Source organism: Neofelis nebulosa, chromosome 6 (genome assembly GCF_028018385.1).
Source record: "Neofelis nebulosa isolate mNeoNeb1 chromosome 6, mNeoNeb1.pri, whole genome shotgun sequence".
NCBI lineage: Eukaryota > Metazoa > Chordata > Mammalia > Carnivora > Felidae > Neofelis > Neofelis nebulosa.
In genome coordinates this window covers 128038338-128061073 of record NC_080787.1, presented here as the reverse complement: position 1 = coordinate 128061073, position 22736 = coordinate 128038338, and the positions used below count along the sequence as shown (strand labels likewise).

Below are 22736 nucleotides of genomic sequence, written 5' to 3'. Positions count from 1 at the left end.
AAATTGGACACTTAACCAACTGAGCCACCCAGGTGCCCCCAGAAAGCGATGCCATAAGAAAGGCCTCAGCCAAATCCAGAATGTGGGCTCTTCTACAGAAACGACCCAGTTGCCCCCAACAAGGTAATAGGATGAAAAATTATAAGGGAATGTTCCAGAATAAAAGAGCCTTAAGCAATGGGAGCAATCCAAAGCAGTAGGACTATGTCTGTAAGTGGACAATCTGAGAAGTTAGAATACATACTTAGCATTGGATGACACTAAAGATAATTTAGGTAGGTATGAAAATGGTGGTTGTGGAAAACGAACAGTTATCCATTACAGATGCACACTGATGTACTTGTGGGTGTGAGGACACACCTGGGATTTGCTTTGAAATCATCTAGAAATAAGGAGGGAGTGACAGATAAAACAAATCTGGCAAAACGTTAGTAACTGTTGAAATCAGATGACGGATACACGGGGGCTCGTTATACTCTTACTTTCTTGTGTGTTAACATTTCCCACAATAGGTTAATTTTATTTTTTGAGAGACAGAGAGAGACAGAACGTGAGCGGGGGAGGGACAGAGAGAGAGGGAGACACAGAATCCGAAGCAGGCTTCGGGCTCTGAGCTGTCAGCACAGAGCTCAATGAGGGGCCTGAACCCACAAGCCGTGAGATCGTGACCTGAGTTGAAGTCTGACGCTCAACCCACTGAGCCACCCAGGCGCCCCTCCCACAATAAGTTTAAAAAAAGATCATAAATGATTTTGTTCAAAGCACAGTTCTGAAATCTGGCTGATGATCAGAATCTCCTGGGGAGCTTTAAAAAAGTAGATTCTGGGAGCTGCAGTCCTCTTGAATTAATCTTCTGCGGATATGTTTGCACTGGGTGGAAGAATGTGTCATTTTACAACTTCCTGAGACTCTGGTCCTGCCAGTCCTTGCAGTCACAGCCACAGGTCATCTCTTCCAAGTTTGGACCCAGGAGAAGATCTTATACCAGGCTTCCCTCCTCCCTCCTCTTTCTCTGTCTTTCCCGTCTCTCTCTGTGCTCCCCTCTCTTGCTTTCCTTTTATGCACTGCATTAAGGCCAAGGGCAGGAACCTTTAGAGGAGCACAGGAACCTAACGTCTCCTGGGAACAGGCACAGGTGGACCCTTCCCACTCCCGTCCGAGCCTCAGTGTCCTCACTGTGGAAGGATGCTCTACTCTCATGCGGTTAACAACGTTCACAAAGTTCTCTTACTACCCAGGAGTGGGACATGTGTCCACTGCCCACGTGTACCTCGAAATGAAGCTGTTTGGGAAACATGGCCTTAATATTTGGGTCTCTTTCATCATTTGTAGACAAAAAACATTAAAATCTGTTCTTAAATAATTTATTTTTTAATAGTGACTTTTGTAAAAAGTTACACTTATTTAGGAAAACGTGAAGAAATCCAACAGAGTAAACAACTATTAGGGACAACTAAATGTGCAAATTTCAAATGCTTTCTATATTAAGTATAAATAATTCCATCTTTTCACATTAAGAATGAAAATATTGATAAACACAAAATATTAAAATACCGACTGTAGAAGAACTAGCTGAACACTGAAGTTTATTTAAAATCTTTAGAAAAAAATTATTAAGATTGATGTCCAGCAAAGAGGCTGGTGGCATCCCAAGTGGCAAACATGTCAGATAACGCATGTAAAGGCTACGTAGAGTTATAGACGGCTAATATTTTCAGATTGTAAGTTGCAGACCAAAAAAAAAAAAAAAAAAAAAAAAAAGGCAGCCTTTACCTCTGGGAACAATGTGTTTCCCTGTTTTGTCTAGAACAAGTATGACAATAATACAAAGCATAACAAGAAACTGCAGGCTGAGGACAGAAAGAAATTTCCTTAAGCTCATGGTCACAGGGTTTTGCTGTCCCAATGCTAAGGGGCCACTGGATGTGAGGTCACTGCCAGCACCTGGGGACATAGCGTTAGCATAGCAAATAAAACCATCATTAAAGGCCACACCTTCCCCGTGACCTTCTCCAATCTCATCCCTGTTCCTTCCTAATCTTATCTCTAAGGAGGTAGGATACTCAGAGGCATGTCTCTACTGTTTCTTATCATATGGCTGAGAAGTGGCTCTGACCGAAAGCTTCATTAAGAAGCACGAGCTTTTAATGAATTAACCTTTGATGCAATTCCTTCTTTCTTAGGGAAGGCAAACCAAAGTGCATCGAAGAGGCCAAATCCCCAACGCAGTCAGGGACTTGTGCCAGTGCCGGTGACACGAACCACTATGCCTATGTTATTTCAAGAAGACACTACAGCAAGCGTTTTCCCCAGGCAGAAGAAACGTCTTCATTTAAATAATCTTGAAATTTGCAATAAAATAAATAAAGTGACTTACGTAAACACAACAGGGAGCTCACTTTAACAAGGCAGCTGGTTAAATTCACGCAAGCTATATACAGACGGTGCCCCTGACAACAACCAGAAAATAGGTTATTATTCAGTCTTCCTACTTAAATCTCTAGGGCAGCATTTCACCGTAATAAGAAAAAAATCCCTCATACGTAATATAAGGGCATATTATACATGTACACACTTTGATGCACACCTCACCCTAACTTCGAAGGGAAGACGGTGATAACCAAGAGAGTCACACGTCTTCCCCCTATGGAAATAACTGGATTTTTCCAAGGTGCATACTGTAAAGAGCAGCTGGTTTGCTTTTCAGTGTGAACGTGTTCGGTCTCAGCAGCCTCAGAATCAGTCTGTGGATGCTTCTGCTTCTGCCGTGTCCGTGGGCAAGGAGCCAGGCAGGTGGGGAAAAACCACTAACTACTGACTCTCTGAATATGTCCACTCTCCCTGAGCTTCCCGGGCGTCGGGCAGAGGGCCCGCGGGCCGTGGGGCTTCGGCTTCATGTCTGTGAGCGAGGCCGACGCGGGGCTGGCCGAGAGGAAGGGCTCCGGGTTCCCCGGACAGCCCGGGACGACGGAGCGGTCCTGCCACGCGTCCCGAGGCCACGCGGCTCCCGGCCTCCCGCGTGGCAGGTGAGGACGAGCTCTGGGCCGGACTGACACCATCCACCGCCAGTCGCTAGCTTCGCTCGAGGGCCGCCTGGGAACGCTCCCCGCGACGGCGACCGAGAGCTTATCTTCCCTCCCGGCTGGAAGCCACCGGGAGCTCTCTGCCTCGGGGACGGCCCTCGGCGGCGTCAGTGCGTTTAGGGCATAGCACCATGCTGGCTAGTGGCTCGAGGCCCCCGGCGGCCGGGCGGGCCACCGCTGCCGTCAGCCGTACAGCTGCTTGAACTGGAAGCACTCATTGCAGTAGCCGTTACACTTGGCGTTGCCGAAGTGGTCGCAGGCGGGGGCGCGGCAGCGCTGCTTGGGCGGCTCCTCGGGGGCCGGCTCCCCCCGGTGCGGCGTCGGGCCTGCTCGCTGGCTGAGGTGCTGGCACTCCATGCAGAGCTCCTCGCTGCGGCAGGCCAGGATGTTCTTGCAGGAGGCCCGGGCGCACTTGGGCCTCGAGGCGCTCGGTGTGGTACGAGGCACATCTCTGCGCTGGCTCGATCTCTGAGAGGGAAGAACAGAGGGAACGGTGGGTCCCGCTATTCGGGGACAGCACGGGGCAGTCTCAGTGGACAGCGTGGGTTCTGCAAGGAGCTCTACGGGGCGCAGAGCATCCCCCTGGTCCAGGGAACCAGAGTTCCAGGCGCAGTCTGGGAACAGGAGCTGTCCGCGAACGCTTCCTCCTGGTCCCACGAAAGCAGGCCTGGCCCCAGGGAGGCCGAGTGGAGCCCCCAAGCCTCACCCGGAGGCCTGCGAACGCTGGCCCGGCTCACCTCTGCTTGCGTGAATAATAAGCTGCCCTTATTTAAACTCCCTGCCATCTATGAACAGGACAGGCATCCGACAGCCAAAGCTGGCTTTTCTTAGGTGCCATTGCGTAGAGGCCCGGGGATGCTCTGCCTCCTCCCCGTCTTGTAGTAAAGGATTACTTGAGGAAGCCTGCTAGCCTCTTAGATGCCCGTGCTTCGACTACAAACCCAAGAAGTCTCTGGTCAGCATCTAGCTTTTTGGAGGCTTTAGGAGGTTTAAGTGTTTTTTGTTTTTTTTTTTTAATTTTTTAAATGTTTATTGATTTGTGAGAGAGAGAGAGAGACAGGCCGAGTGTGAGCGGGGGAGGGGCACAGAGAGAAGGGGAGACACAGAATCCAAAGCAGGCTCCAGGCTCCGAGTTGTCAGCACAGAGCCCAACGCAGGGCTCGAACTCACGGACCGTGAGATCATGACCTGAGCCGAAGCCAGATGCTTAACAGACTGAGTGAGCCACCCAGGAGCCCCCCCGGAAGGCTTTACGAGGTTTTAATCTTCGGCTGGCTTTATTTACTTTTCAGTTAATTATTTACCTATTAAAAGCTTTTATTTATTTATTTTGAGACAGAGACAGCCCCGAGTGGGGAGGGGCAAAGAGAGAGAAGGGGAGACAGAATCCCAAGCAGGCTCCACACTGTCAGCGCAGAGCCCAATGCAGGGCTCGAACTCGTGAAACTGTGAGATCCTGACCTGAGCAGAAACCAAGAGTCGGACGCTTTACAGACTGAGCCACCCAGGCACCCCTATTTACTTTTCAAATGCATTCTAAAGTATCCTTCGGCCATGAAAATCAAGAGCCGCTGCTGCAGTTCCAACCCTGGGCGCCACAGTGACCCTGCCTCCCTCCCATTCCTCCCCGGAACAGGGGGGAAAGTCTGCTTGTCACCGTGGGGCAGCAAGGAGGGCTGGCCCAGCGGGGAGGGGGGAGGACCTCAAAATGTCTCACCAGGTGCTCTTCAGTCCTTTTCGCCTCGTGAAATCTCTGGGTCTGCGCTTCGATGAAACACTTCTGGCAGTACCCTTCGAACACGGTGCTTCCGAGGGTGCCGCATTCCCTCCCCAGGCAGGGGACGGCATTCTGGAACCTGGGGGCCGTGGGACTGGCCTTCGTGGAGGCGGCGACGAAATCTAAAAGACAGGGGGTGCTGATCAGTGCCACGGGTGGTCTCCGGGCAGGGAGAGACACTGACATTAGAGAAACAAAACAGGTTTTGGACACAGATTCGGGCAGCCTGCGGGAGGGGGGGGGGGTGGGGGGGATGGGGGGGGAGTACGTGCAGCGAGGCCTTTTGTAAATGCAGCCGAGTCAAAGACAGTAATGATAATGCCATTACTGACACATCTTTGACTGTATAAATCTCTCATTTTTGGACGTGCTGCACCGGCCAGGCACAGCTACTGTGCAGAGGCATTAACTGCCCGTCCCTCTTTCAAATTAGATTTTCAGCACATCGGTGGGGACTTCCCTCTCTCAGGCTACTGCTCTTCAGATTTTGGGTTTTCTCTATTGCATCTAAGTCTCCAAAGAAGTCTTGGTTAAACTCTACCTTATAAATGCCAGACACTCAACGGCCTCGTTCGCGAAAACAAATTCTACGGATGCTACCTACGAGGCGCTGTAGGGTTTTGGAAGGTAGTTTCCTGTGCCTTTCGCCTCCACGTGGGGCTGGCACAGCCACGGTGACTGTCCCTCTGTGCAAGCCGCACCTGGCCCCATCGCCCAGAGCAGCCGCCTTCTTGAAGCTCAGGAACTAAACCGCTTCGAGACAGGGGTTTTGAAACGGGAGTTGGGAAATCGATCATGTCACTCACGTTTGTTTTCTCTGTACTCGATGAAACACAGCGTACAGAAGCCTTTGTTTTCTGGAGTCCCGAAATACATGCAGCCGGCTTTTCTGCACTTGCTCGTCCCTGTCCTGTCCCCTGGAGTCCGTGGGGCCTGAGAGAGGCAGCCAGAGGGAGCCTCGGTCCCGGCTCTGCGGCAAGAATGTGGGGAGAGACTCTGGATGAGCTGCGAGGGGTCCGACTTGGACCTCTGGTGACAGGAAGGAGGGACGCTGGAGCTGAGGCCCGAGGAGGGCTCCGCCGTAGTCCTTTTGAAGCAAGTACTGCAGATCCCATTAAACGTCCTGGTGACATCCTGCAGGCAGGCTCGGCACTTCCCGGGGTCTAAGTGCCTCATGCTGTCCGAGGTGTGGCCCGCGTTAAGCTGCCGGGCCTGGTGGCACCGCTCACAGAATCCATTGTGCTGCACATTCAGCGTGAAAGGGCAGCCGGGGCTCCTGCATTTCATGGCGGTGGTCTCGCTGAACAGGAAAAGGCTGGGCGCCGTCGGAGGGGCCGAATGAGGCCCCCCGGTCGGCTCCTCGGGGCTCCAGCCCACGGGCTCGTAGGCCTCACCCCGCAAGGCCCCTGCCGCCATGCCTGGGAGCCCCTCGGGGCCCGGCTTGGAGTGCAGCTTTGAGGACTTAGTGTGGTTGTTTTGCCGCCTCTCGGAGCACTCGTGGCACAAAGGCTGGGTGTTCACGGACATGAAGAAAGGACAGTTGGGCGTTTCACATTTTACGTCCATGAGGGAGAGCTGGGGCACAGAAGGTTCCAAAGGGTTCTGAGCATGCGCCTCTCTCCGCTCTTGCTCACTGTTCTCCTGCCACTTCTTGTACTCGTGCTGGACGAGTTCAAAGTAATCATCTACCAAGTTTATTTCTTTTGGTAAGTTAGCTTCATCCAGCCTAAAGACCAAAAGGCGATATATGAGACCACGTGGCCACACACACGACTTCACATCATTAGCTCACAGGGCAAAACTTTTAGCATGTGGCTTATGGCAGTAACTTGATAACCGTTCACTGAAAAGCAGGTCTATGATAAAGGGTTTGCACTCCTAGCACAGTCCTATACCGCTAAGAAGGCTTCATTATTTCAGGAACCACGGTCTTACTTAATCAATCTCGCGGCACCCCAAGTGACAGCTAATTCCAAAGAAAGGGCTATTCTGGGGCTGCCTCTATACCTAATTACTCTGGTCCTCTCTTAAAAAGTCACTTTTACCTTTTAACTCCTCAGAGATCCAATTTCTGGTAAGACATGACTCAGGGCATTCATTTGGGACTAGGCTACTCTCTAGTTCAAACTACTCTGGGACTTTGTGTCCCGTGTTTTGCCGTTATTAATCTTAAACTTGTGCCCGGTCTCTATCAGCATGAACTGCTAGTCTCAGTCGAGGAGCGGAAGACACGCCCACAGGGCGCTGTCCACTGACTTCCGATCATCTGTGACTTGTTCATCTCCACTGGAAGAAACTGATGCTCATAGGCCTTCATGGTCCTCTCTTGTACATTTCAAGTCCTAAGAAACGGGCATCCCTCTAACATAAAGCCCAGTGTTTAAGGTCTGGATACGTGCACAATGTGCACTCTGAGTCTCTCCTCCACCTTCCAAGTTGGCACAATCCTATGGCCGCCGTAGAAACCCAATCTACAACCCAGTCTGTGTCTGATGCGTCTGTCCTGACCGAGAAGCCAAGAGAAAAAGGCTTTTGTTCCCAAGGATTTTCACTTGCTGGCCCACTGCTAGGGCCATTCAACGAAACAAAACAAAACTATCGTTGGTTTAATATACTTAAAAGCCACAGTGCTGACCGTCGGCATCCAGATATGCAGGAAAATGGCTATGGATAAAGTACTTGTTCTCACGTGAAACCAAAGTGAGGACTGCCTCCGGTCACCCTCTCTGATTCAGGTACACAACTCTGGATTTGTTTCACATTGGAGGAAACTGGCTTCGAACAGCTTTACCGTGGGGCTCGGGGGTGGCCTCAGCTTACGTGGCTGTCGTACAAACAGCTGAGGATGACAGAGGAAGAGAGCTAAGAGTAAACTCTTACTTTGCAGCATTGATCAAATGGGTGGTGCCGTGGTCCCAGCCTTGGACAGGGATTTCAATCACCATCAAGTACTCTTTCAAGAGCTTTTCCTTCATCTCGTTTTCAGGATCGGTCAAAAAGTGAACTTTTAAGTCTTCAAATCTTCCTCGCTCTCTGTTAACAAGTGGAACAGCTCGGATTTCTGGGGGAGGGGGGGGCGGGAAACAAAATAACACGTCAGCAACATGTGATTCCACTACATGAGATTATGTGTGAGGCCTCGCGGATGCAACGATTAAATTCTGCAAACACAAAAAGGATACAATTAAAGAACGGAAAAGTATTCTCAAACTCAGCTGGTGGAGCAAACTGTACTGAACTCTAACATCCAGTGCTTTCTTCAGGAAGCTCAGGAAATACCAAGCAGCCTGGAGGCAGTGGATCTCACTGGTTAAATCCCAGAATTTAGAATCAGACTGATCCGAGTTTCGATCGTCTGTGACAGAAGGCAAGTTACTGAACCGCTCTGAGCTTCAAGGGTCTCATCTATAAAAACAAGGCCACCAATGCTTGCGGCCCATAAGGACGCTGTGGATGAAATGAAATAAAAATAATGTCCCTAAAGCACTTAGCACACTGCCGCTTTTCACTGGCTCTTCAAGCTATTATAATAATAGCTAACCTGACAGACCTTTACCTGCACCATGCCAGGGCTCTGTGCCTTACTTTGTCATGTGTCAATGGCAGCAGCAATGTGATGCTTCTATCTCCTACTTGAAAGTACTGCCACACCGTAAACAACGACAGCGGGGGTTACGATTACCGCTATTGCGGTACTGGTGCTAATCAGGCCCCTAACGGAACACCGTATTCAAGTAAAAGTAATAACCGTAAATGAGGCGATTGTAATGGGGCCCAAAGAGCCTGGTGTTCAGTGGGAACAGGGTGTCCCAGTATCGACCGGTAGTTACAAGTGTGGATTCACGCGCAGTTTTCTCACCAGGTCCGCTGTCCTTCAGGGTCACCAGGGGTACAAAGTGCTGGCTGTCGTAGCCGAGAATGATGGGGTATCGGTAGCATTCTTGGGCCGGCCAGTGGAGAGGCAGGTAAATCCCGCCCACCTTCAAAGGGGCGAAATTGGAACCTGATTCCAGACTTCTCAGCATTTTGTCTGTGCAGGGAAAGAGAAAGAGATAAATAAGGCCCGCTGGTGATTTTCACCCAATTCTCTTCAGCTGCTGTTGCCTATGACTTAGGTAGCATGGGTGTTTCCTAAGAGCTAAAGCATTAGAGCCGAACGGCACTTGAACACAAATAAGCAATCTACAGGCATCTCACCTGAAATGACAATGATTGGCCTTCTGAGTATGTTGCAAAGGACAAAGATGTGTATTTCTTCCAGTGAGTTATACTGAAGTCCACCTCGGGCCATGGGTGTGTCTGTGGATGCCATTTTGACGAGGCTGTCCCACTCATCGGTCCAATTCTAAGGAGAAGGGGTAAAGGGAAAAATCCCGATTGAGTGAATGTTCTCAGCGTTAAAAACTCAGTCGACTTCGCTCTCTACTGATTCATTTATGTAACTCAGCTTACTTTTCCCCTTTCTGGAAACCATCATTCAAATGATCACCCTTTTTTCCCCATTTTGGTGTTCTTCCTTTATTTTTTCCACTAGAAGGCAAACTTAAAAAGTGGGGGAGGATGGGGACAGCACCTGTTCTCAAAAAAAAAAAAAAAAAAAAAAATCCCTCATGAGGCATAGCACCAAAGCCCCTTACCCAAATGCACACAGAAATTCCAGGCCTGTGACTGAGAACAGTGAGGCCCACGTTTGAACTGGAATGGCAGGCTCAGTAAAGCATACAAAGGGCCAGTCAGATTGGAAAGCAACCGAAACACCACAGGCAAGGCCAGGAACAGAAGCCCTTCTGCTGAAAGGAAGAGACGCCACAGCTGGGAATCTGCTGCCTGGAAGCCCCCCCTGAGGTGGCAACAGCCTCAGGTTCATCCCATAGGAGGTTTCTGGTGTTTTCCACTGACTACGCTTTGCCTAGCCCAGTGCATGTGACCTTGTAAATCATAAGCTCCTTGAGAGCAGGGGGCTGGCCTGGGGAACCCCTGCCCACCAAGGAGCTCTATCAACAGATACTGAACGGGGAGCAAAACATACCCGAGTGTCGTAGCAAAGCCCCGTTTCCACAAACTCCTGAGACTTAAGAGACTCCAGCTGCCAGCGGAATTTAAAGTTGCGCGTATCTGTCTCCTTGAGAGTGCTGAAGAGTGCCTTCCTCAGGACCAAGTCTGTGTCCTGAACACCCCACATGTACTGGGAAGCAGCGTGCATGAGGCAGTTTCCATCACCTGAGGACAGAAGCAGCACACATCAAAGACCCAGCAAAGGTTTTCAGGATGCACTCGCCCTGGCTGGCGCAGGGCACTGAATAATAAGGCGTGAGAGAAATGCAAATGGCTTAATTTCTTAGTCAAAGGACACACTGAGAACACTTCACAAGCTAATGACAGCTTTAAGGAAAAAACCATCCTTTTCACTCTTATTCTTAACGACTGACGCCAGCAGAGCAAAGGAGCCAGTGACTGATTATCAGGGGACCTTGGTTCTAGCCTAGCTCTGCCCTAACTAACTGATTTTGGTGTGACCTTGGGGGAAATTCCCCAGCTTCTGAGTATTTTTTCTCTTCGTGAATCGAGATCACTGGATTATAATCTCTAAAGCCCGTCCCTTTCTAGCATTCCTTGATGTTTTGGCTAAGACACTAGCGCTGTTACTCGCTGGCTCTAGAGAGAGCACACGGGGTCATACGCACGAACCAGGAAGCTGGCCTGGCTCCCTTCACTAGACAGGGACGGTCTGGCTATGACTCAGTGGTAAATGACTTGACCATTCCGCTGAAGACTTTGGGGCCTGGGAGTTTCCTCTCCTGGTTTATACAGTGGGATTGAGACTCTCGAATTACCTACCGCCAGCCTGCCTTTGAGCATTCTGAGAAAAAGACAGGTCTAACTTTATTCCATTAATTTATTACTTTCACAGATGAAAACCCACGATTCAAGAGACTGCCTTTTTCCCCAGCCTCCAAACAATAAACGTTTGGGGGGAATGTGCAATACCAAAAAAGTTAACTCCTTACTCTCTGTTGGCAAGCGCACAGTTGTTTTTATCGAGAAAAGTTCACTTGTTTTCTTACATTACTCCCCAAGTAGGGCTATAAAAGCTTCTGAAATCTTTTTTTTTTTTTTATCAGATTTTAATTATAGTCAAACTGTAAAAAAACCAAAACAGAACACCAAAGAAAACCCCTCACATACACATCTCCACAGCCAGCATCCCTGCAATTTACACACAAAGACTAGCTAAATAAAATATTGAGACACACGAGCAAAAAAAAGATCGCGCAGTCCTTTGTCTTGGCAGAAGTGTGGCAACGACTGCATTCTGTTGAAATTTCCCCTTTGCAAAATCTAGAGCAAAGATAAGGCTTTTTTTTTTTCTTCTTTTTCTTCTCGCGCTTACTTTCAGTTCTTTATTGAGAGGCACCAGTACAAAATTCCCTAAGTAACATCAGGAATTCCCCAGCGCCAAGTTATTTGACTAGCAATTGAGCAACAGCTATTGTACTTTTTGTTCTGGTGCGCAGACATTTAAACTGTGAAGCGCACCCTGGACTTTCCAAGTGGGCGTGGCCAGGGTGAGCTGGAATAAGGCTATTCATTATACAAGTGAAATAGCTGTAGCCAATAGACGCTGGAATTTTTCACATGAAGTTTCAATTTTATGCCACCTACTCCCTTCCTCATTCACCACAGTCTCATATCCTCAAATGCAAACTTGTGAATCACCCCCTCCCCAAACAGACCATTCACTCTGTAGAACCCACCTAGAGGGGGAAGGTGGTTGTTTTTTTTTTTTTTTTTTTTTTTTAAAGGTGCTAATAAAAACCGGAGTGAAAATTTGTTTTTCCCCCTCCCCTAAATATCTTTTCTTCCTTTTCCAGAATTTTAAGGCATTTTCTTGAACCTGGGGAAATAAAAGGATCTGGGCCCCCAAATCCCTATTGCCCAGCAAATGGTATCAAAATGCACTTGCCTTTGCAGCTTTATTTGTAGCATGAACCCTTACTGGCTTAAATGACCTATCTTTGCAAGACAAGTGTTTACTATTTATATACATCGGTTTTTTTTTTTGTTTTTTTTTTCTTAAGGAGAATTTCAACCTAAAATGTCAGTTAACTCTGTTAATGATAAGATGGTTTTCCTCTTCCTACCACATTACTAATTTGGCAGAATCTCTCTGTTTCCAACTCTCCCAAAGTTCACTGTGTTGCTTTTTTGGTAACAAAAATGGGAGAGAGTTAAAACCACAAACTGTCAGGAATATAAACCCCTTGAGGATGACTTAACATAATTACCCACTTCTATGCATCACTTGATTTAAGGCCAATAACAATGTAAACCCTACCTATTCCCAGTTTTCATTCTACCTTTAATTCCAAGAACTTGTGCTTCAAAAGTAGAGACAACATGTTGAAGTAACGCACAAGACCACCCAGGACACAGCAAAATACGTATCTCCAATCACTCCACTTACCCAACTCCAAAATAGCCAAAGATAGTGTACCAACTAAGTTAATTAACTTAATACTCTTATCGTCTCCTTGTCAACAAGGATCTCCTCTGCTTGGATGTATTATTTGGATTGAGGTGGTCTTAACGAAGGACTGTTGTGGATGTAAGAACCTAAGATTCCTGTCCTCACTTAGACTATGAGCGTTTCATTGATCGTGAACAGTCTATTTGCTTCTTGTGATAATTAGCTATATGCTAATGCAGGATTTTGCATCTGCATAAAACAGTACGCTTGGATGTTTCCATGATATACCTACTCTTGCTCAAAGGAAGTAATCAAAATACAAAACAATAAAGCTTAGAACAGGAAACAGCTACTCGTGGTAAAGGGCCATTAGGCAGACACAGCAAAGAAATTCAGAACTAGGAATCCCTAAAAATAATAAAGTAGAGGTCTAAAGTCTGTGCCAAAAAGCTCAAGTACCTTTCTATCTCATATCATGGGACCAAAACCAACAGAACCGAGGTAAGAGCAGAGCCGACAACAAGGGGCCCCTTTTGTCCTCAACAGCCATTCACTGGTTAAGCCACACATGCAATCAATTCAAGAAGTGTAAGGTCATTATCACAAGCATCCTCTAATGGGAGTGGGAAATAACAACAGTAATACTAGTTTTCACACCATGCTTTCCTTTTGAACTGAAAACCTTTTAAGGTTTCCACTACTGGCCAGGGAAGGGTATTTTACAAAGGACTAAACAGACAGCCCCAGCAATTAGATACGGAAGTCATCTAATGGGAGGCATGGTGTTTAGAAATGCATTCCTCGAGCCTCAGTGCCTCTGCTCTCTAAGACACACAACTACAGAGTAGCCTTAACAAAAATAGTGGCAAAGGAAGCTTGCTTTCATCACATGCCTATCATAGAGTTTCTACACCGAAGCATCCACGGTCTCAAGAGACTCGCGTCTGGGCTAGTGCGACCAGAATTTGACGAATTCTGCCGGCACCGTGGCGGCCAGCCCCGAGACCAAGCTTACCGTTCGTTTTCAGGGCCACCAGCTTCCTGACTTCTCGACACCAGTTCAGCTTCTTCTGGCTTTCGAGGGAGGCCTGGATGGTTCTGTCAATGAGCGCTTTGTGGATGATCTCCCGAAACTGGGGACAAAACTGGCAAGTTCTGAACATTTCCAGCGTGTACCGGTGCATGGATTTGAAATGGTGAATGATCCCGTTGGTAGGCTTAAATATATCTTCTGGAGTTCTCTCTCGTATCTTCACAGCTTTCCGCATGTTGCTCAAATACAAAGCCTGGGGAAGGAGTTGTTCAGCCATGGTGCTCTGCAACACCTGAAGAAGAGGGGGGGACAAAACCCATTCCGTGAGTCCAACTTCGATACCGCTCCTATATAGCTGGCGGCAGGAAACCCCTGTGTTTGATCTGGTCATTACCCTGATCTGTAGGCAAAAGATCTTAGCCGCCTCTAGTCCCAGGATACTAGCTGGCCCCCAAGATGAACTCACACTGGACTGTTTTAAGTTACATCACTTTTACAGATTAGTCTAAACAAGAGAAGGAAGGCGGAGAGTGGGTACTGAGGAGGAGGGGAATAACCCGTGTTTTCAGTAACGTTTGTCAGGGAGCCAAGCCCATCTGTCAGCGACAGGTACTGTACCTCATAACCAACAAGTCCCCATCTCATTCTGATGCTACTCTGACACAGCCACTGGATCTCGGGAGCCCTGAATGCCAGTGCCAGGCACAAGGTAGTCCTGACAAGTCCGTGGCTCCTCCCCTCTGACCACTCCCCTTGCTCTTAGGCAAAGCCTTGATTCATCTCGTCAGCCCTCCCTCCCTATACTGGAAAGTAAATGTTTTGTGAGAAATCTTGAAATATTATGTTGTCACATAGGCTGCTGATTCCCCCTTTAGCCCCAAGGTGAAATATTTATAAAGAGCTTATTTCTAAAATGTATTCTAAAATTTATAGAGTTAAAATTGAGTATGTTATAACCAACGAAAAAAGCCTATTTCCAGTAAGATGCTTTGCAGTTTTAAGACCAGACAATAAGCAATCTTTCAGAACCTCTCCACTGAACTTTACAAGATCAGAATAAGAAACAGAAAAATAACAATAACAGAAGAAGAAATTTCACATTTCCAAGAGCAGGCATTAGAGCTCAATCATTTCAACTGCCAACCAGATTTATGATCAACCAACACTTGGATAATACACCCCCCCCCCCCCGCCCCCCGCCGTCTTCACCGTGAAATCTTTAAGCATTCTTTCTTTCTGGTAGAAAGAAATGAAAGTCTGGAAGCAGATAAGGAATGAAGTTTCAGCCAGGGGGACACTCAGGACAAATGAAAGAAGACGGGGCAAACCCCAGCATCTACAACCCACGCCAACGGCATGGGATGTTGTGAATTGATGCAACGTGGGATCTTTGCAGTGTGTGGCTGTGTAGAAACCCAGTTCTCATTCCTAAGCCTCAGGAGGGTGCCTCACAATACATCTGGGTTTCCAAGATGAGACAAAGATGGGTTTAGAGCATGAAGATATTCCCTAGGAAGTTTCATGGGAATTGTTAATCTCACTCCTGTATCATAGTATGTGTATTTAACTAGGCAAGCTTTTAGTTGAGAAAGACCTTAAACCTATCTACGAATGAGAAGAAACCTAGATTTTAGGGAAGCCACTCCTAGGTGGGACTTCGCTCTCTTAAAGCCATTGATAAAGTGGTTTAAATTCTTGTGGCTCAAGGTAGAGAGGTTGGACTAGATGACCCTGACGTTGCTTCCGAGGAGTTTTCTGGTGATCGCTTTGGACAAGGATTCCTATCCTGATTGCCAGTGAGGCCTGGGAGACGTCACTCTCTGGGTCAGCTGGTAACCTGTCCTTTGACGTCAGACATTCTCTGAAGGTGGAAATGAGCAAAATTATAACAGGACCCCAAGCACAATGAAGGGACAGAAACATTACACACATTTCTGCTTTGTGGCACGGCAAAAGTCTCGCAGTGTCACTCATTCATCTGTTCATCACTCAAGAAGCAGTGCCTGACCACCTACTGAAGGTCGAGTGCCATGCTTGATGCTGGGGCTAAAAAATCAAAGTTGACCCTATTCTCGGTCTGCAGCCAAGGCAACAGAAGCACAGGTCTCCCTCAGGTTCCACACCATCCAGCGCAGAGAGCTCTGCCCAGATGCCACCACTTCCAACACCTGCCCCTCGCTATTCCCACAACGCAAGGTGTTCCCACAAGTGCCTGCTGCTCTCAGAGGGGAAGAGGCGGGAAGGGAAAAGATTTGAAACAAGCTAAGTGCTGCCTTTTTGTTTTTCTGGGTCTTCTATTATTCTCTTCTGACTTAAAAATCTTTCAGCAAAGACCTTAATTAGTGAGGGCTGTAAACCATATGCAAGACATGCAAATGTCAATACTGGATGGCTCAAGGTCATCTCATTCATAGGCTTAGCCTTGCACAGTGTGCAGAAGTGCCTCCTTAAAAAAATCAAGACGCACAGCCCAAGCTCCCCGTTCTTGGACTTCTCCACATTTAAGATTAAGGAATAGATTCTCCTCACCTATGATTGCCATGCCCTTCCAGGTCAAGATGTACGCTGTTACCCTTAACATTATTTTTACGTTGGTTACCTCACTGGCTTTTTATCCACAAATGCCTCACCCGAATTTCAGGAAAAGTATCCCGCCGACACTTCAAACATTGCACAAGGAATTGTAAAAATCAAAGAAGCACCTTAGACAGCGAGAAGGGGGCAGTAACTAACTGGCTGTTCAGTCACTGGGGACACTAGCGCTGTGGTCCAGAGAGAGCTGTTTCATGAACAATGGTTCTCTCCAAATGCTGCCCCCAGACACTAGACCAGACCAGCTTTCCAAGGAAAGAAGATCAGAGACAGGGAGAACTGAAAACAAAGCGGTCTCAAAAGAGCTGAGCTCCTTCCTTACTTAATACCACTGCTTTCCTGAGAGGCCAGGTGGCAGGATGTGGGACGACCCGGGCTGACAAAGACTGTCTGACTGTGGGGTAGGGGCTGGGGCAGGGGCCCGCAGAACACTGTGAACCGGAGGAGCACCCGAAAAGCAGGCCAACGCGCACACTGGTCTTAACGCTGCTTCCAACAGAAAAAGATGAACGCCTGTCCCTCGACCCCACCCACCTCCTTGCACTTAACTTGGAGTGTCTCTGCAAGCTGTCCCTGGACAGGCAGGCTGGCTGAGTCCCCCACCCCCGCCCGGTTCAGTTGCCTCTGCGACACCCCACCCGGCGGTGGGCTGGGTTTGCACAATCTGCCAAGAAGCCACAGCGGTTCTGCAAGGTCTACGTGTCCAAAAGCATGCAGAGCTTGACTTAAAAATAAAGAAAGGCACGAAAAGGAGCAAAGCACCAACGACCACCGACCTAGCAGTCCGGAGGCGATTCTCCACCAGTCCGCTGCAGCGTAAGTTTTTTTGCAGCATGTAAAAGGGCCGGTTGGCTGGACGAATCCAGAGCTGTCACCCCAACATCTGGCGCGGCGACCTCAACTCCTAGCATTTCAAGAGCTACAATGGGCACATACGGCCAACAAACTCCCCTCCAGCACCGCTGCAAAGCCCACGCCAGCTAGACGAGGCCAGCCCGCGAGACGCTGCCAATTCCACACCCGCAGCCCTGGCCCCGCGGAGCCGGTGGGCAGACGGCACGGGGACGCGGCGGTTACCTGTCCCGGCCGCGCGATCCTCTTCCAAAGTCCCAAGTCCAGGTCAGGACCGGCGCGCGCAATGGGCCGGGATCGATGCGGCGCGGAGGAGGCGCCCCATGGACGCCGGAGCCAGGCGCTCGCTCGCTCGCTCGCTCGCTCGCTGGCCGGGCCGGCCGGGGGTGTGATCAAGGCGGCTGCCGCCGCCACCGCCGCCGCACTTCTCCCGGCGGCTACTGTCACCGCTCCGCCCCCGCGGGCTCCGAGCTCGCTGCACTTGGCCCGCTGCGAAGTCTGCAGACTGCCAGTTCTCTTTTTCCCTTTCTGTTTTACCGCCGGCGAAGGGTCGGGGGGGATTTCCACCCAGGGACTTTCCAGTCACGTGACGCCGGGCCCGGCGCCGAGAGCCGCGGGTCGCCGGCCGCCAGGGGGCGCAGGGCGCGCAGAGGGCGCGGGACGCGCTGGAGGGGCAGCTGGCGCAGGAGGCGAGCGGCGCCCCGCCCCGCCCCGCTCCGCCCCGCCCCGTCCCGCCCTCCGCGCGAGAAACTCCTGCGCCCCGCCCCCGGGTGTCCCCGCGTGAGTCACCTGGGCATTTCGGAAGCTGGCTCACGTCACATCCATGTGGAAATCGCGGTGATGGGAACTGGAAATGAAATAGGTTCTTTTTTTCTCAGCCGTTTTTCTGCAGAAAATCACCAACTGTGGAGAACAAGAAGGGAAATAAGAAAGAAAACCCTAAAAACCACCCCGGCGTCCGGGACCGCAGGCTTCGGGCCGGGTTTGAAACGCCGGGGCTGTGCACGTGATGAGCTCGTGGGGGAGCGCCGTGCTCTCGGCCCCGGCGGGGATTTCGAGAACAAGAAGCGGTCACGGCCCTCGGTCCCCACGCCAGCGTTCCTGCCACCCGGACCCCACGCTGGTGGGATGCAGATCTGAAGTGACTCCTGAGGCCCCAGAGCCTTGACATTTGCAGGGGCAAAACCAACCTTAGGTGACGTTACGAATCAGAGCAACTATCAACCCTGTCCTGCACTTAATTGCCCCTTCTTCAGTTCTGCACACCGGTGCCCAGGTGATGCCAACGTTCAGGTAGGATTGCAGTTTAGAGATCACTTCTAGTCCATTACTATCCTTGCCACGTCCCCGTGAGACCTTATTAGGAGTCTTTTTAGATCCTGACAATTAGTTCATGCCAAGGTGCCGACAGCTGGCAATACTTTTTTTTACCCACCCCCAGCCCTTATTAAATAGCGGGGTAACTTACCGTCTTTACCCAAACGATGTCTTGTGGGAATAGGTGTCAGCCACCTGGACCGTCGAGGTGCATGCATTGTGGAGGGGGAGGCGTTAGGCACTTTTACTGCCTGGGGGTGCCCCTTGACCCATTTCCTAGAATAGCTAAACTAGAACCAGATTGAGATATTCTGTGCCTTGTCCCCTTCCAGACGTAACTATACTTGTCAGGCCGTATATCCCAGTTTTGGAATTAGAAAAATATGCTTCCGTCTCCAGTAGGGACCTGCAGAGACTAGGATGGGGACTGGGTCGAAGGTGGCACTTTTTTGCCAAAGGGAAACTTAGAATAGAGAGTCAGTGGGGGCCAAGTTTCCAAGGCTGGTGGTGCTGGCCATTTGAAACGGATGCCCGGGACTTTTGACAACTCCAGACCTCCTGGGTGTTTCTTCTTACACTTCCTGGCATAAACTCCTCATTCACAAATGTTTTCAGCTGCCGACTCTCAAACAATGGATAGTGAGTACGATAGTGTTTAGGAAGTCCTTACTATGTGTCACTGTCCAGGCTGGGTGTTTAAAGTGCACTCTGCCACTGAAACCTCACAACAGCTCCACTTTGAAGCTGTGGGAGCTGAAGTGTAAGCAGCTTGAGCCATTCGCCTGAAGTCTACACTTCTACTACCACTCAGCCAGTGGCAGAGTGGCGATTGGGACTGGGCCTGTTTGCTCCAAGGTACACGCTGTTAAGTCTTAACTATGACTCTCAGAAAAGATCTCCCAGACTTGAAATCCCAAGGCCCCTGTTTCTACCCTGGGCCCCAGCCTCACAAACACCTGGCAGTCGCTTAGTCAGACTGGGGACACTGGGCAGTGGCAGAATGTGCGCTTGGGAGCCAGACAGGCCTTGGTTCATCCTCAGGAAACCTCCTGGGCTGGGTGAGATGGTAAGAGATGGTGTACGTGAACGACCATCCTCAGTCCTCCGACCACTCTCCCTTTGGGCTCCTTCGGAAACAGAGCGTGCCCGCTCTGTCCCATGTCTGTCTGGCTCGGGCCCCCGACCCCCTCCTGGAGCTGCCATTGTGCCTTTCTGGGTCCGTGTCTACTGCCTGGTTTGATGAGCTGGTAATACGATAGCAGGAGTAACAAGCCTGAAAGACCATGACCGTATCTGCCGCTTCCGAGCGTCCCAGGGAAGCTACCGTGCCACCCTGCCTGCCGGGATTTGTGACGAGGTAATAGCGGTCAGGTGCAGGAGGGGCCTGCAGCACTCAGTTTTGCTGTGTCCGTTCTGGTGAAGCGACCGTCTCTGTTGAGGACCGTTACTCAGGCCTGCCCTCCCCCAGTGTGTACTGTCCTTTCTGTCTTCAAAGTCAGGGCTTTGGCCATACACATTTTCCTTTCTAACACTTGGCATGTGGGCCAAACCAATAGGAATTTTTCTTGGAGGTAAGTTAGAAGGAAAGGGTAGAAGAAAAGAGGTATAAAATTTGGAGAGATCGGTGGAATGAAGTGAAACCCAAAGTTTGAGTGCCCCAAAGCCTTGCGGGGGACTTTAGTTTCCATGATAGACTTTATCAAGACGAATAGAACTCTGCAAAGAGGAAAGTATGGTTATTAACATCCAGTGGACACAGAGGAGGGAAGAACCTGTTTCCTTATATGGAGTGTTTCGAAGAATTCTCGAATTCTGTGCCGTTTTCACTGTGGTGCCAGCGTCCGTAGGTCACAGATCACACACGGTGAGGACAGGTGACCTCCTGGAGTTAGTCTGTAGGACTGTGTCTGCAGCCTGTATGCTTATGCCACGTTGTGAGAAAGATGGGCATCCCAAGATAGCGGGGGACAGGGAGCAAGAGAAACCAGATTGGAGAGAGGCAGGTATGACAATTGGCAAGGGAACCTGGATCTGACTCAGCGCAACTGTGGTTCATGAGCCTTTCTTGATCAAGATACAGCTATGCGTGTTTCTGAGAGCGTGTGGAATTCTAGGGCTTGGCAATCAGGTGTGAAACGAAAATCGGACATTTTGTGTCTGTTGTTCCATTCTTCTCTCTTCCCCAGGATCGTGCTCTGCTGCTGCAAAGGAAGATCCATATTAAACATATCTTAAACTAGCCTTTTGTAAGTATGGCAGGGTAGCTTTGAATCCTGCTGCAAATTTTTTTTTAAATTTTTTTAATGTTTATTTTTGAGAGAGAGAGAGAGAGAGACAGAACATGAGTGGGGGAGGGGCAGAGAGAGAGAGGGGGACAGAATCTGAAGCAGGCTCCAGGCTCTGAGCTGTCAGCACAGAGCCCAATGTGGGGCTCGACCTCATGAACCGTGAGATCATGACCTGAGCCGAAGTTGGACGCTCAACCAACTGAGCCATCCAGGCACGCCTCCTGCTTCAAACTTAATAACCCTTGGCTGAGCTTCGAGATTACTGAAGAGTGATGTTCCCACTTTCAAAGGCTAGTTCTGAAAAGACAATGGAAGCCCTTTGTGGGCTGTAATGACAAGGAGAACTGCGATGATGATGTCATAGATTTCATCATGATATAAATGCCAGATTCTCCTGAAACGCTGCTTCTTATCTAGGAACCTCAGATCCTTTGTAGGTATTATTTGGGGGTGAGTAAAGAAACAAAGACCCACCATGCTAACGGGACTTAACTGAGGTAATCCAATGAGTCACTTATAATAGGAACAAAGACCTTCCAGGGGAAGGGAGGGAGTTCGTTTAATGCCAGGAATGGCTTCTTTTATTCCGTTTTGCCTGAAAATATGGGATGCTGGACTCTGAAACCTATCAGAAAATTCATTCCCCCATGAATTCTGGTTTAATTTCCTGTCGATACCTGGCTGAAACACTTGGAAAAATTGTTTTATTTTACATTATGAGCGTAAATATTCAAGTCTTGGTTTCATTTCTGTTTCTGTGGAGGCTGCTGTTGAGGACCAGATATGAACCGTGATGGACCTGAAATGAGTGCTGCTTACAGCCAAATGGTATGCTGCGTTGGGTTAGCAGTAAGCTGGGTGTTAACGGAAATAAATTAGTTTTTATTTGGAGTAGTACAACCATTGTGAAGACCGGCCTTTGATGCTCCCCTCTTCTCGTCACTTGGGCCTGAATTCCCTCAGTCAGGTTTGGAGTGCCCATAATTTTGTCTCCTTGCCAGTCTTCCCTCCTCTCCCTCTTTACCCCTCCCCTACTCTTCGCCCCCATCACCATAAAAAAATTTTTCGGGGGCGCCTGGGTGGCTCAGTGGGTTAAGCGTCTGACTTCGGCTCAGGTCATGATCTCATGGTTTGGGAATTCGAGCCCCGCATCGGGCTCTGTGCTGACAGCTCGGAGCCTGGAGCCTGCTTCAAATTCTGTGTCTCCCTCTCTCTCTGCCCCTCCCCTGCTCACACTCTGTCTCTCTGTGTCTCTCAGAAATAAATAAATGTTGGGGCGCCTGGGTGGCGCAGTCGGTTGAGCGTCCGACTTCAGCCAGGTCACGATCTCGCGGTCCGTGAGTTCGAGCCCCGCGTCGGGCTCTGGGCTGATGGCTCGGAGCCTGGAGCCTGTTTCCGATTCTGTGTCTCCCTCTCTCTCTGCCCCTCCCCCATTCATGCTCTGTCTCTCTCTGTCCCAGAAATAAATAAAAAAAAAAAAAAAAAAAAAAAAAAAACGTTGAGAAATAAATAAATGTTTAAAAAAAAAAGTTTTTCAATTTTCACCTTTTTGGGGGGACTGGCTAATCTAAGGTAAAACATGTTCATTTTCAAAAAAAGATTGCAATGTGTTATTTTGTTGTACTTCTTGAGAAACATTCCTGTTGAAACCAGAACTTCCCAGAGCTTAAATGGTGGAAATTCCAAGCACTTTGGCAGGCTGGAGAAGAAGCTGTTATATTTCCAGGATTCTAAGCGTCCACAGTTATAAGATACACCATGGACTTAATAATGCGGTGGGTGGGGGAATCAGCTTCATGTACACATGTCCGTTCTTTTACTCACTGACAATGGGCTACATTTATTGATGTCATCATATTCCTCTTTCTTCCTCTCTGTGTAGGGAAGGAAAGACTTCCTCTTCTCTCTGAGACTCGAGAGCTGGGTCTACGAAATAAACTGACAGCAGGCAGATTAACAGAAGAAAATGTATACACATTTGTTAATTTTTAATATTACGTATATAGGGGCATCATAGGAAAACAGCGTATATCCCAAACAGTGGTGAGATTTGACAGCTTGTGTAGGGGAAGGGAGGGAAGCATGTAGGCAATTTAAGGGAGAGCAGATGGTTTTTAGGGAAGATAAATGGGATGGACAAGATAGGAAATGTGACAGTTTGTGACAAAGTTTGGGTGTGGTGGCAATATCTAGTCTCTTCTCCTGTGATGAGTCAATCTTGTCTGGTTGATAAAGCTCCTGGGGCAGGGATCCATAACAGTTGAGTTCATTTTGGAGGTTCTGTCCTTAGGTGGATAAAGGAAGATCCAAGAAAGTCTGTTCCTAT

At 49.1% G+C, this 22736-nt stretch overlaps 2 protein-coding genes across 4 annotated transcripts; one reads left to right on the top strand and one right to left on the bottom strand.

Moving 5' to 3' along the window:
• Positions 1-1348: 1348 nt before the first annotated feature.
• TNFAIP3 (TNF alpha induced protein 3) lies at positions 1349-17159 on the bottom strand. 3 transcript variants are annotated; one of them, XM_058735417.1, is made up of 9 exons: positions 17031-17159; positions 13344-13653; positions 9890-10080; positions 9058-9205; positions 8720-8890; positions 7741-7921; positions 5667-6586; positions 4801-4982; positions 1349-3551 (listed from the first exon to the last, which is right to left on the bottom strand). In XM_058735417.1, exons 2-9 carry the CDS (start codon positions 13636-13638, stop codon positions 3267-3269), a joined length of 2373 nt encoding a protein of 790 aa, XP_058591400.1. In that variant the 5' UTR covers positions 13639-13653; positions 17031-17159; the 3' UTR covers positions 1349-3266. The 3 variants fall into 3 exon arrangements, with proteins under 3 accessions (XP_058591400.1, XP_058591401.1, XP_058591399.1); XM_058735418.1 differs by lacking the exon at positions 17031-17159 and adding an exon at positions 16730-16841; XM_058735416.1 differs by lacking the exon at positions 17031-17159 and having other exon boundaries at positions 13344-14506.
• On the top strand, positions 17106-21663 carry LOC131514936 (uncharacterized). The gene is made up of 2 exons (XM_058735419.1): positions 17106-18098; positions 20309-21663. The coding sequence occupies exon 1, from the start codon at positions 17106-17108 to the stop codon at positions 17943-17945; it is 840 nt and encodes a 279-aa protein (XP_058591402.1). The 3' UTR covers positions 17946-18098; positions 20309-21663.
• Positions 21664-22736: the final 1073 nt, after the last annotated feature.